This window comes from Fukomys damarensis, unplaced genomic scaffold, assembly GCF_012274545.1.
Source record: "Fukomys damarensis isolate Sample0158 unplaced genomic scaffold, DMR_v1.0_HiC HiC_scaffold_3, whole genome shotgun sequence".
Classification (NCBI taxonomy): domain Eukaryota; kingdom Metazoa; phylum Chordata; class Mammalia; order Rodentia; family Bathyergidae; genus Fukomys; species Fukomys damarensis.
Window position 1 is genome coordinate 14,275,874 of NW_022900915.1, and position 13,989 is coordinate 14,289,862.

The 13,989-nt window shown below is 35.2% G+C and overlaps 1 protein-coding gene across 5 annotated transcripts in view; it reads left to right on the top strand.

Annotated features, from left to right (window-relative positions):
* Positions 1-13,989, top strand: part of Nr3c1 (nuclear receptor subfamily 3 group C member 1) — an 82,724-nt gene that overhangs the window by 53,198 nt on the left and 15,537 nt on the right. For 4 of the 5 annotated variants that reach the window (XM_010627031.1, XM_010627034.3, XM_010627032.3 and 1 more), the window contains exons 3-4: positions 4,829-4,995; positions 7,225-7,341. In XM_010627031.1, coding sequence (XP_010625333.1) covers positions 4,829-4,995; positions 7,225-7,341 — 284 coding nt within the window. The remainder of the gene's footprint in view (positions 1-4,828; positions 4,996-7,224; positions 7,342-13,989) is intronic. The other variant, XM_010627035.1, reaches the window with a different exon arrangement.

The window sequence follows — 13,989 nt, forward strand, 5'->3', positions numbered from 1 at the left end:
AAAAAAAAAAAAAAAAAAAAAAGCGTGTATAAACTTAAGTTCTTAAATGAGGCAGTTTTTTTTTGTTGTTGTTTTTTCATAGAATACCATGAGAGACAGAAATAATGGTTTTCAGCCATAGGTATCTGGTAAGTGGTTTTCTCAGAAATAAGTGAATTGAACTTAGTATGCGCACCTTAAAGAAACAACAGTATTTGTTGCCAATTAGTAAAATACAAATTTTAAACAGAAATTGGAGTTTTATCTGCCATTGTGAGCTTGATAAATGTAACTTTTCTATATTATGTAATGGATGATGTCAGTATTTCGGAGATCTGGAAAACTCAGACCAGTTTTCTAAGATTACTAGTGCCTGATGTAGGTTGAGGATTTCTAATCTAAAAAATATAAATGCTCCAAATCCAAAGTTTTTTGAGTCCTGACATGAGTCTCAACAGTTTCAGATCTCGCATCATTTCAGAAATTGAGATGCTCACCTGGTAAAATGTTTACAAATAGGCCAAAATCTGAAACTTCTGATCTTAAGCTTTTTAGATAAAGGCTACTTAACCTGTATTAAAATAGTATGCATGGGAAAAGATCCATTCAAAGTGCAAGATGGACCAATGGTATTTTTGGGGGGAGGAGGGCGTGCAGGGGACAGAGGTAACTCAGGGCCTCACGCTTGCCAGGCAGGTGCTTTGCCTCTGAGCTACATCCTTGTCCCCGTAAAGCCTCATTCAGTCCTAGGTGGAGCTTTTTAGAGGTGGCTGGATCTGGAGTGTGTGATACTAGGATTGAGTATGAGTGCTACATGCCCTAAGGGTGGGCAGCCTGGGTAAGATGTAAGAGACACAAAGAGGGTTATTGCTTGTCACTTGCTGCTTGGGGGGACATCTAGACACAAACCATAACAACCCTTTTTGGTACATCATACCATGTGCAGTTGAAGACCATTTTGTATTCATCCATTTTTTTTTTCCCTGTAGCACTCTACAGGCTATCATAGTCCTCATTATTTTTTGGAAAAAAACTTTCCTTGTTGGTGTCTATGGTATGTATACCTGGCCGCTTTCCATGTTCTCAGTTCTTACTTGATACAGCCCAGAATAACTGCCTGCAGGGAAACCAAAAGTCTGACTAGGCTCCAGATTCTTGGCTACTGTTTTTTTAATCTACTTGTTCATGTCATTTTAACTTTCTTTTCTTACATGTGTAGATCTCAGTTAAGTAGTTAAAATGAATATATTTTGCATGTGTGATAATTTATAGGTGATAATTTAGGGGGTACACTGTCCCAGGTTTTAGACTTAATAATATATACCTTCCCCTTACATACAGTTTACTCAAAATATTGTTTCCTTGAAAGAAAAAAGAATGAACACATAGCAGCTGTGTGCTAGGTGTTGAAACAATGTACTATTTTCACAAAGCAAGACATGAGTAATATCTGCCTCAATTTACTGATGAGAAAACTAAGGTTCAAAGCAGTAACTACCTAAGGTCACAAGCTATTAAGTGGTCCAGAGGAGTCTGAAATGTGTCAGTTTACTCACAAATGGATTCCCTAATCAACCACCTGCCACTACTTGCATAACCTCATCTAGAGGTGCTGGTAGAAACTATACATGCAGCATATGTATATACAGTATACAGTGGTTGAGGAAATATTACAGTTTTAACCTTTAAAATCTTTAAACGGTGGTCTCACTTTCCATAAACTAAATATACAAGCAACTGGTTGGTTCCTAAAAATAGATGTCAGTTGACAGAGACTGCCGGAGCAAGAATAGGAATACCTTCAGGACCAGAAGCTTTTGCTTCCCCAACACACTGCTGCAGCTCTCTTCACTTACTCCAAGGTACTGCTATGTCTCTGTAAAACTATGGCCCACAGCAGCTCTGTTAGTCACCCATTACTCTAGGGTGGCTTGTGCTACAACAGTCATTTCAGGTGGTTCTATTTCAGGCTTTTGATGTGTAGTCAGCCTGTTCACCCGAATCTTTCAAGGAATCAAAGCCTTATGACACAGAAGCACACACACAGTCTTAAGTGTTCAGAGAACAGTGTGAAGCCCTGGGGCCTACTCCCAGAATTGGGGTGGGGGAATGTTGTCCGGTTGGCTAAACTTCATGGATCAACAGACAGTTGGCAAGGGATAGGAAGTTAATCTGAGGACAGGATTTGTGAAGTTTTGGGTTTACTGACTTAAATAACATAACGTGTATTCCTAAACAAAAAGGTGTACAAGATGTGATCAGGATACATAGTGAATGTTTTTTAATTCATTGCAGTCGAAGACACTCCGCCGTTAATCCCCTTCATGCTGCTCCTTTAGCTTCACACACTTAGCCCACCGTTCTTGCCACTTTCTCGATCAGTTCTGGAAGTCTCTTTTATGGATTTCTTATGAGACATGATCAAAAATATGCTGAATGCTGCTGCCAAGTGCCATCCAGTGCAAAGTGAGGCTGCTGAAAACATTCCAGTATGTCCTCCTCTACCTCATTGGTGAGATCTGGCTCCAGGCAACTTCTGGCTCTTCCCCAAATTAAAATGACCATGAAAAGAAAACATTTTTAATTACAGTGCAACTGAAGACACTCATAGATAAGTGGCAAAAATGGTACCATAAGTGTGTTCAAAGCAAGAGGAAGTATTTTGAGGGGGGATTAATATCAATGTATCCTTAACTGCAGCAAATCTTAAAACTCACTGTATTTTTATCATACCTTACAACCTGATAAACATCATTTCTGACTAGATTGTGAACTAGCTTAAGCATACATATTTGTCAATGAGATTTTGTACTATAAAACTGTGATATAATGAAGGATAACAAAGAGCCAGCTCATACCCAATCTATTTATTTCTGAATGCCATCTCTTTTCGAGAACAAAGAAAAGTTCAGTAAGAGGTAGTACGTCTTATTTCCCCATTGCTGGAACAAAACAGGTAAGTTAAAGAAAGGGAGATTTATTTTGGCTTAGTTTATAGAGGTTTCAGCCCACAGTGGGCTGGTTCCAAAGTGGGATGGCATGGCAGAGGACAAACAAATGGTTCATGGCAGGTCAGGCAGGAAGTGGAGGAATCCAGGAAGAGAATGAACATAGAGGTTCAGAGACAGAGTGGAGATAGCAGGTAGGAAACACAACTACATATACCCTTCCAGGCTGTGTCCACACATTGACCCAGCTCATCCCACCGAGCTTCATCTCCAGTAATGAGTTTCACGTACCCATGACACCGCCATCTCCCCCAAGGCCCCACCTATGAGTGCATGAGGTTTTGGGGGGCAGTTTAGATGTATACATTGTAAATGCACTATGTAGAGTTCTAAACTCAGCAACTTACCACCATCTATTTTTTTTGGAAGTCTGCTTGAAAACATATTCCCAGACAAAGAATAGGCACTTTCTAGCTACAAGCAAAACATGTTTAGCTATATAATAGTATTGGTTCTAAAACTGACTTTAGAAAAATATAATATTGGAAGTCTCTATAATTTCTCCTGTAGTATTAAAAGGATTGTCTTGCTCTTTTATAAATAAGTGTGGCAAAATGTTAAGATTTGGTAACTACAGGTAAACAGTGCATGTGTATTGTACTTCTTTCAACTTTTCTGAGATCGAAAATCTTAAAAATTACATGCCTTTCAAAATCAACATCTATTAGGTGTGAGTAGTGTTTCTAAAAATCACAAAGAATGATAAATAACCAACATAGCTTAGTATTACCAAATTTTACTACACTCTTTTATCATATATATGTGAACTCATAGGGATTATAGAGTTTAAAACCATATGTTTTAAGATAAAGGGCCTTTAACTTAGAGAGCCAAAGCACTTGGTATATTTGCTAAAGAGTTTTGTTTTTCAATTATTAAAAGTTACTTAATAAAGACTTGTTTCTATAAAAATGAAAGAAAAATTATATGCTCTTTAAACACTAATAAACACCAGACCTGCATTTGTTGTGGCGAGAAGCTTGCAAAATGAAAAATGAGACCTGGTAAGACAAGCAGATTCATATTTTTCACCTTTTTCTTAAGGCTGTTTTTGTTGAGAGAAGAAGGCAGAATGGTCCTCAGTGTTGAAAACCTCATGCTTTTTCTAGTATTAACTGAAAGACAGGTTTTAAAAGTAATTATTTCTGGATCAGTCTTTTTAAGCCTTAAGAAACTATGGCTTCAGCTAGTATGACACTGGGAATGAGAAATATAGAACCAGTCTCTAAGATGATAAAAAACATTTTTTTTGTTCTAGTAGAGGACATGGTTAGAACTGTAATAAAACTTGACTGAATTTAAAAAGATACCAGTACAAGATCTTAACAAGATCTTTAAATTAAGAGGAGGAAAAGAGGCTGAAGCAGGAGGGTCACAAGTTCAAGCCCAGCCTGACTGACTTAGCAAGATTTTGTCTCAAAGCATTAAAAAAAAGGTCTGGGGATGTAGTTCAGCATAGACTCTGGGTTCATTCCCCTGTAATTGGGGATAGTATCACAAGCATTTAAAAGAATAGGAGGTGTCTTTTTGGAGTGATAAAAATATCATCTCTCTTGATTGTGGTATAACTCAAATTGGACACTTAGAAAATGGTAATATTTTGTAACACCTTTATAAGTGATTATAAATCATAAGCAACTAAGATTATAATTGTTAAACTATACACCACCTTACCATTCTGTTGGAGTGTACTTCAAAAGAAATGACCTAGCTCTCATCATTTCACTATACTTTGATAGTATAGATCGTTGACGTGGAGTGAGAGGCTTAAGAGTAATGTATTCTGACGTTGCTATTACAGGCCTGACAGTTAAATCACAACCCTGTTTTTCCTCCTCTAGCGCTGGAATGAGGCCAGATGTGAGCTCTCCTCCATCTAGTTCCTCAACAACAACAGGACCACCTCCTAAACTCTGCCTGGTGTGCTCTGATGAAGCCTCGGGGTGCCATTATGGGGTCTTGACGTGCGGAAGCTGTAAAGTATTCTTCAAAAGAGCAGTGGAAGGTAGTGTGTGTTTTGAAGAGTTCTATTTTTTTCTCTATTTGATTCCCATTTCTCACTGTGGATTGTGAAATTTGTACTTATATGCAAAGCCCACTAAGGTTAGAAAGTCGGTAAAAGGGTAAGGCATGTGGCTCGTAATTCTTCAGTAGGAATGAAGTATTTTTGAAAACACAAGCAGAGCTAAAATTTTTTAAATTATAAATTGATAGGAGAGAGCCTGATTAGAGAACTGAAGGTAACAGTGTAAGACAATGCTATTATGTGAAATGAATGTTGTTAAATTTGAGAAGTAACAGAATACTCATTGTATTAGAATCATGGAATTTGAATCCCCACAAGTTTTAGTTGATTTGAAAGCCACAAACTGTACCGGTTGATATATACCAAACTTAGGCCAACTAAGAGGAAACTCTGAGGGGAAAAAAAGACATTCCTTTCAGCTCTTCCTGCCTTCTTTATCATATTAAGCCAGGGCACCATGCTCGGTGATACAAATACCATTAGACTTGACCCCTGCCCTCTCAGAGGTCACAGACCACCAAAATGACAGTTAACAACTACAAGTACAGAGATTCTAACAGAGGAGGAAGTGATAAATTCTGCTTGAAGCAGGAAAGAGAAGGTATTTTAAAGAAAATGATTTAACTATAGGAATGTTTCATTAATGTAAAACTTTAGTCTGGTTATGGATTTAGACTGCTGACAGAGGCAAGAGCAGTATCTCCTTAAAGGAGTTATTCATTCCATGACAAAGCAACATTGGAAAGAACTCTAATTTTACTATTGAATCCTCTTGGAAAAAAGTAATGTAATTTAGTTATTTGTAAAGCAGTGTGAAGGCATGTGGCTTGAATGATTTACCTGAAGCTCTGATTATATTAATTTTTAGAGAAACATAATCATCCACTGTATAGGGATTATTATTTGTCTAGAGTTATGTTCATATCTTTGAGAGTTAGATGAATCATTTTGTTTGGATTACTTTTTAATACATTAGCAGAATTACTCATGCTGCCCCACCCAGATGACAGGGATACAAGTTTTGTATTAGCTAGCTCCTAGTGTATCAACTAGAATCATAAGTAAAGACCATCTGCATTTAGTATAATTTCTCTATGTCTCTTTACTTGTGCTTACTTTATTCAGCTCTTTATTAAATGTTCAAGTATTTCCATGATGTGAAAATAAATATAGTACTATTGTGTATAAGAAAATTGACAAAATGCTTTTTGAAAATGAAATTCACAGGCAGTGGAGCCTTAAAAATTTTGAACATTAAAAAATAGTTTTACGTGCTCTTTAAAACAGGGCTATAAATTCTAATGCCTATGAGGATTAGCTATTTAACACTCTGGCACACAAATCTTATCTCCCAAATACATCACCATGGCAGGCTACATGGCCGTTGTGCTTAAATCTCTCCTTTATATTAATTTCTTGTGTAGGAGACATTATTTTTACCAGGCCAGAGATCCTTAGTTTTCTTCAATATTTGAAAACCAGTTCAAAAGAAGACTATAAAAATGTACATTTGGGAGGGAGGAAACTTTTACTCTTTTTAAGAATTGCAGTTCTCCTTAACACATAAGTGAACACTATGTAGTAAAAGATTTAGATGATAACAGTCCTAATATTTGAGGTCAAAGGTGAGTCAATCATTGGTATATTCTAACTGCATGTGAAATAATGATCTATGATCTATCTATGGTAGTTTAGTTTCATCATTCTGTAATTTATCAGTTGCTAACAACCTAAATATTGAAGAATATTGCTGTCACTCACTCCCTTTACATTTGGGATGAGAGGCATATTTTATTCGCATATGGTGGCATAATGTTGAATTAAAGCCATTTCCATTTGGGATTCCCACAGTATTTTTAACACAGTTTCTTCTTTCTTTAGGCTCACTGGCATCAGGCCAGAAGTCACAATAAATAGAGTACTTTCAGTGAATAGTGAGTAGACTCAGGCACTAAAATGGTTTGTGGGGTATAATTCTGTTTCTGAATCTGAGAGGTAACACAGATGTGCTCAGTTGCTCACTTTGTGTAAATGTAAAGTATTACACTTAGGATTTGACTATTTGTGTGTATGTAAAGTGTTTTCAGTAGTTGACCTCTCAACTTTGCTGTTACCCATTGGGTCTCAGTCATGTCCTACCTAAAGAAGCTCTACATTTTTAAGAAATTCTTTAAGACTTTTGAAATTTTAAGTGTCTTTTATTCCATTTAGGACAGCACAATTATCTTTGTGCTGGAAGAAATGATTGCATCATTGATAAAATTCGGAGAAAAAACTGCCCAGCCTGTCGCTATCGAAAATGTCTTCAAGCTGGAATGAACCTGGAAGGTAAGGAAAAAATTAGATAGGATTTGTTCATCTCTCTCATATAAAAATTGATCGTTTTACTTTTTAACATATAAATAGGTTGCCATAATAATTTATTCAACTCAGTATTTATGTTTGACTAGCATAAATTTGTATTAATACTCAATAAAATAGGACTTTCATTAATTTTATTCACTTGTTCTTTTATCTTTATTAAATTTATTACATTTTAGGTATATGATACAGTTACATTCATTATGGGATCTTGTACCTTTACATGACAGGTCTTGGTTCTTATTTTTCCCCATTCTCCAGCCCTCTGTTTACAAAATCATTCTTTCTGTGTTATTCCTTTTCACGTATTTTTTCTTTTCCCATTTTACATTTCCCCTACCCCTCCCACTTCCTTTACTCTTTTAGCTTTTCTTCCTATTACACAATATGAATTATTCATATTGACCCTTATTTTCACTTTGTTTTTCACACCAGAGAAACTATTCAGTATTTTCACATGTGTGACTTACTCATTTCACTTAAGACTATGGCATCAATGTGCACCCACTTAGCTATAAATCTATCTAGTTTCGTGTTCTTTATGGCTGAGTAGTACTCCATTTTATAGAAAAACCACATCTGCTCTATCCAGTCTCCAGTTCATAAGCAACTGGTCTGTTTCCAAATTTTAGCTATAGCCACTATAAACATGGGTGAGCATATATCACTGTGCTATGATTCTTTTAATTCTTTTGGGAGATACCCAGCAGAGGAATAGCTGGGTCAAATGGGACTTCTAATCCTAGTTTTTTGAGGTATCTCCACATTGATTTCCACAGTGGTTGCACCAGTCTGCACTCCCACCCACAATGAAGAAGGGTTCCTAATACCCCACAACCCCACCGGCATTTGTTATATATTGTTACTGATTTTTTGATAGTGGCCATTCTTACTGGGGTGAAATGAAATCTCAATGTTTTCATCCGCATCTCTCAAACAACCAGTGATGTTGAACATTTTTTCATGATTATTTGCTGCTTTTACTTCATTGAGAAATGTCTGTTCATTTCAGATGCCCATTTCTGAATTGGGTCTTTTTATTTGGGGGTTCTGGGTTTTTTTGAGTTCTTTATATATTCTAGATGGTAGACCTTTGTCTGAGGAAAAAATTTTTCCCACATTGTAGGTTGTCTTTTAGCTCTACTTATGCTTTCTCTGGCAATGCAGAAACTTTTTAAAAAGATGAAATCCCAATTGTTGATTCTTTGTAGTAGTTCCTGTGCCACTGAGGATTTGTTCATAGTCTTTTCCTTTGCCAGTGTCTTCAAGAGTTCTACCTAACTTATTTAGTGTTTCTGTTTTAATACTTAGATATTTAATCCACTTGGATTTTAGTTTAGTGCATGGTGAAAGATACGGATCTAGTTTTAATCTTTGACAAGTTGAAATTCAGTTTTTCAAACACCATTTATTAAAGAGACTGTCTTTCTTCCAATGAGGGTATTTGGCTCCTTTGTCAAAGATGAGGTACCTGAGTATGTCTGGATTGTTTCTGCATCTTCTAATCTGTTCCACTGATCCTCAGGTCTGTTTCTTTGCTAGTACTATTCCATGCTGTTTTTATCACAGAGGCTTTTGTATATCATTTCATGTTGGAGATTGTGATATCCCCTGTAATGTCTATGTTGCCTAGGATTGCTTTTGCCATACTAGGTCTCTTCTGATTCCAAATGAATTTTTGGATTGTTTTGTCTGGTTCTACAAAATACACTGTTGGGATTTCAGTGGGGATTCACTGGTTGTTCTTACAAACACTGAATTCAGAATAGGCAGACTATACACGAAAAGGAAATTACATAATAAACTTATAAAAGTGAAGTTGCTTCAAACTATATCTTACTCCTTTTAAATTCTCAAAACTATTCCCTAAGATTGGAAATATTTCTGTATTAGGTATATTTATATGTTCATTTTCTGTGTTTTACCTTTGAAAAACATACCTTTAACTTGGAAGTATGTACAGTGAAACCTCAAATTAAAACTAGAATTTTAGTTTTAACTTAGGACCAAAGTCTTGAGTTACAACAGGAATGCATGCCACTTGTGACTCCAGATGGTTGCTGGCATAGTTTTAACCCTTAGAGAGTTAGAGAGTTCTGAAATGAACATTATTACAACATCCTTTCCTGCGTGGGGTTAACTAAAAAATGCTGGGTCATTGTCTCTCTAAGGACACAAATCTGCCTGTACAGAGGAACATGAGCCTTCAAATGATGAATCTGAGTTACAACCTCGCAAATGAATTGAGTTTGTAAGTCAGGGGTCCACTGTATGTCTTTAAAGTTACAGGTATGCCAGTAAAAAAGCTGAAGAAAGCATTGTATGGGTTTTTTTCAAGTAAAGAAACCTGAAAGTAGTTATGTTAAGAGTTTCATGTCCCTGTTTATATAACTAGTTGTATAATTAACACTGATCTCATCATTAAAAACTTTGCTCTGAAAAAAAAGCTAAAATTCTGCTGTAGTTGAAATGGCAAGTTAAACGAATACAGTGAATACATCATAACTCATGTGTTTAGTATTTGTTGTCATAGTAATGCTTCAGCAAATATTCACCAAGACAGTTATTAGACATAAAATGATTAAAATTATACGAGTTTGCTATTGAAGATTTAAAGTCAATCACAAAATAGTGTGGCATACAACTGGCCAAATAATGCTGTAGAAATAAGCAGGAAGGTCCACCTGATTCTGTCCTGTAAGGCAGAGAAAGCATCTTCGAAGAAATAACACTGAATTTTAAATCTAGAAGCTAAGTAGGAATCAGACAAAAAATAATGTTAAAAGCAGGATCAGATTTGTATTTTTAATAATCTAGATAAGAAAAAGAATGGAATGCTGTGATTTTTTTTTCTCTTTGAGTTTATTGGTACATTTTAGGTATACAGTACAGTTACATTCATCATTGGGATCTTGTACCTTTACATGACAGGTCTTAGTTCTCATTTTTCCCCTTACCCATGCCCTCCTTTCACCCCCCCTTCCCTATTTTCAAATACTTTATTTCCATTTTTTTATATTTTTTTCTTTTCCCTTATTTCCTTTACCCTATTCTTCCCACTTCCCCTATACCTTTAGCCCTTTTCTTCCTATTTCACATTGTCAATTATACCATTAGGATCTGTGTACCATTATAGTTTTTCACACCAGAGAAACTACTCGGTATTTATATATGTGTCTTATTTATTTCACATATGAGTAAATCCTCAATATGCATCTTATCCTATGAATGACTCTAATTTCTCATTCTTTATGGTTGAGTAATATTCCATTTTATAGAAAAAACACATCTTTATCCCGTGTCCAACAGATGGGCAAATGGGCTGTTTCCAAGTTTTAGCTATTAACAAACTGTGCCGCTATAAACATGGGTGTGCATTTATCACTGTTATATGATTCTTTTAATTCTTTTGGAAAGATATCCAGCAGAGGGATGGCTGAGTCAAATGGAACAGTACTGTTCTCTTGATAGGAGACTGTTGGTGCTGCCTAGCACACAATCTGTGTGTGATATTAGAGTCTAATTCCCTAAACTACACATACAGCTTCAAGTGGGACCAGATTACTCCACTGCAGAGTGCTAGCTAACATGTTTAAATGAAACATTGTTTATAACTGCTACCCATTTTCTTGTATTACAAAAGCTAGAAAGATTAACTAAAAATTCAGGCAGAAGTTCACTTTCAATACCATAAGGTAATTTCTTTGTTATTATGAAATCTTTGTCCAGATTTTACCCAGTTTCATTTTGCTGCTATCTAATTTCCTATGCATTATATATTGGCCATTTAAATATGACTGATTTCTTTAATCCAGCCCAAGTTTACTACTTAGTTTTCATGTTTTCATCTATTTTATATTTAGAAATAAGTCACAAATAAAGCTCAAAGAATAAACCCAGATAAAATTCTTTGATATCATTAACATAGTATGATTGCTTACCCAATAACGTTTTTAAAAGCGTTCACAAATACTTGACAAATTTCAGTCTGGAGCTTTAAGCATATAATGCTTCTCTGGGTATCGTCCTTATATCCAGAGTATAAGGCGGTGGTGATGAACCTACAGCACAGGTGCTACAGCGAGCTGCCTGTGTTATTGAAAGCTCTAAAAGGTTCATCATCAGTGGTATAAGGTAATTCTTTATTCAGGAGAAATAAGACACAGCAACTAATGATCCCTGATAGAGCGAAGGCTACATTTCTCCTCTCTTAAATATACTGAATAACAACTCCTGTTTCCATGCCTTTACTTCATTAGAAGACAACCAACAAGTGTATGCTTTTATAGTGGTCAATATAAGAGATCAGAATTGAAGAAATTAGCATTTGTTGAGTCATTACATGCTAGTTTTTCATGTATGTTCAACTCAAAGAGGTTATTTTGGACCATCGTAGTAAAAACATCTTACAGTAGGTTTAAGATTAACTTTTATATCCATTTATATACTACATAGTACAACAAAATTCTAGTTTATCATTTATATTATAGTAGATGTTATATGGTACATGGGGTAATCGGTTCTGTTTATAGACAAATTGAAAGGCTTAAAAATGTAAGTTAATAGGTTATGTGTTATGTGTGGTTTTATTGTGAAAGCCTCATTTTTGTTTTGAATTCATCCCAGTGCATATAAAACTTTTATTTAGAGTAGGTATGTGGGTATTCCAGAAATGTGTGGTAGACCATAATATTTAAGAACAAAATAGATGAGCCATGTTTTTCACACTTCTTTTTTAATCCTTGGAATTAGGCTCTTGTTTATCAGAGTGCTTCCCCCAGCCAAACAGTTTTGATAATAGTCCCAGAATAACTTTGCAAAAGCAATTGGTTTGCTTAGCACCCTTATCCTCTCTGTAAATATGTAATACTGAAATTGGTGTGTTTTGATACTGTTACCCCAGAACAAGTAAATCTCAAGATTTAACTAGCCTTCTTCACTGTGTAAAGTCCCTGGTATTTAAATATTTAAATATAGATGTTTTTAAATGATAGCCCTAAATGTCTTACACTCATTTCTTGGTGTTACCCTATGGACACTGCCACTGAGCTATACCCTCAGCCCATTTTACTTTGAGATAAGGTCTCACTGGGTTCCCCAGGTGGGACTTAAACTTGCCGATCTTCCTGCCTCAGTTTGGCTGAGAATTAGAATCAGAGGTGTACATGACACACCTGGCTGTTCATATCACTTTAAGGTGTATGATGATAATTCCACAGTAGGCCTTTATTTTTGGTATAAATGGTCAGTTGGAATTTAAAACACTGGTTTTCACTTAGGACTATAGGTAGTTAGAAATTAATTATGTATGTATTAACAGAAAATTATTTTTTAAATCCTCCATGTTACTTTTCTTTTACCTTTGTTTGATGTTAAGTATAGAAACATGCATCCCAGCTCTTTTGAAGCATGGCTAATTGAGGTTTTGCGGTACCATTTCAGTGTACTACTTGGGTACAGGCATTATTCTCACATCAAGTTACATTTCATGGTTTTGGGTGTGAGATACTCTTCCTTTTTAAAATTTTATCGCTCTATAGAGTTATTTTCACTGAAAGTACTCTATTCTTAAAACATTTTCGTTTAAGGTGGGGTAATGATAGGGACTTACGTAGTACTTACTGTGTACTAGAAACTGTTCTAATAATATTCTCATCTTACAATTAAGGTATGTGGGATAACGTGTACAGAACCTAGCTATAAAATGGTAGAATTGGGATTTAAGCCCAATATCCTGATTTCAAATTGGTGCTCTTTACTATTTTAATCACACCATGCCTCAAAGAGAGCATGGCAAGTAAATTAGAATAGTTATGTCATATGATCCTGTTTTGAAATGTTAAGTAAAAATTAACTTTCTCAATGTCCACAGAACAGTTGTTTTGTTTGTTTTTTGTCTTTTTGTTTTTTAGTACCAGGGATCAAACTCAAGACATTGGCACTTGCGAGGCAGGCAGTGCACCACTGAACTAAATCCCCAGCCCAGGACACTCTTTAATATGAATGACAGGCATTTTGCTTAACCATCATATCCATTTTCCACAAACTATAAATATTTTGTCATTGTAAGGATAGAAAGTCTAATAATTATTTTAATTTGCATTTACTTTTCCCTTTGTAAAATGGTTTGCATGCTGATAACTGAGGCAGATACATTTCTTCTTTTATAAAAATTGTATTCCTTGCCCTTCTTTGACATGTTCAGTACTTTCTCTTTAAGAGAATACTATGATTCTTAGAATAACTTCAGGAGTATGAACAGGTTTACTAAACAATGCAGAGACTCCATGCTACAATTTGACTAGAGTATTTTATACGAGGTCAAAGATGTAACTTTATTTACCTAAAGTATGAAAAAGGATATTTCAGGTTTATAGTCATCATTATAAATTTTCCACTTAAAAGGGAAATTATGCATTGATAACTTATGTTAAAAAATGTAAAGTTTTTTTTCACCTCCCTGTTTTATTCCTACATACACAATAGATTTTTCTATTGTTACAATTAATGCAATTTTTAGCATATGATCTTTTTTTTTTTTTTTAATACTGGAATACCAGGGATCGAACTATTTTCTCTTTTTTAATACTGGAATACCAGGGATCGAACTATTTT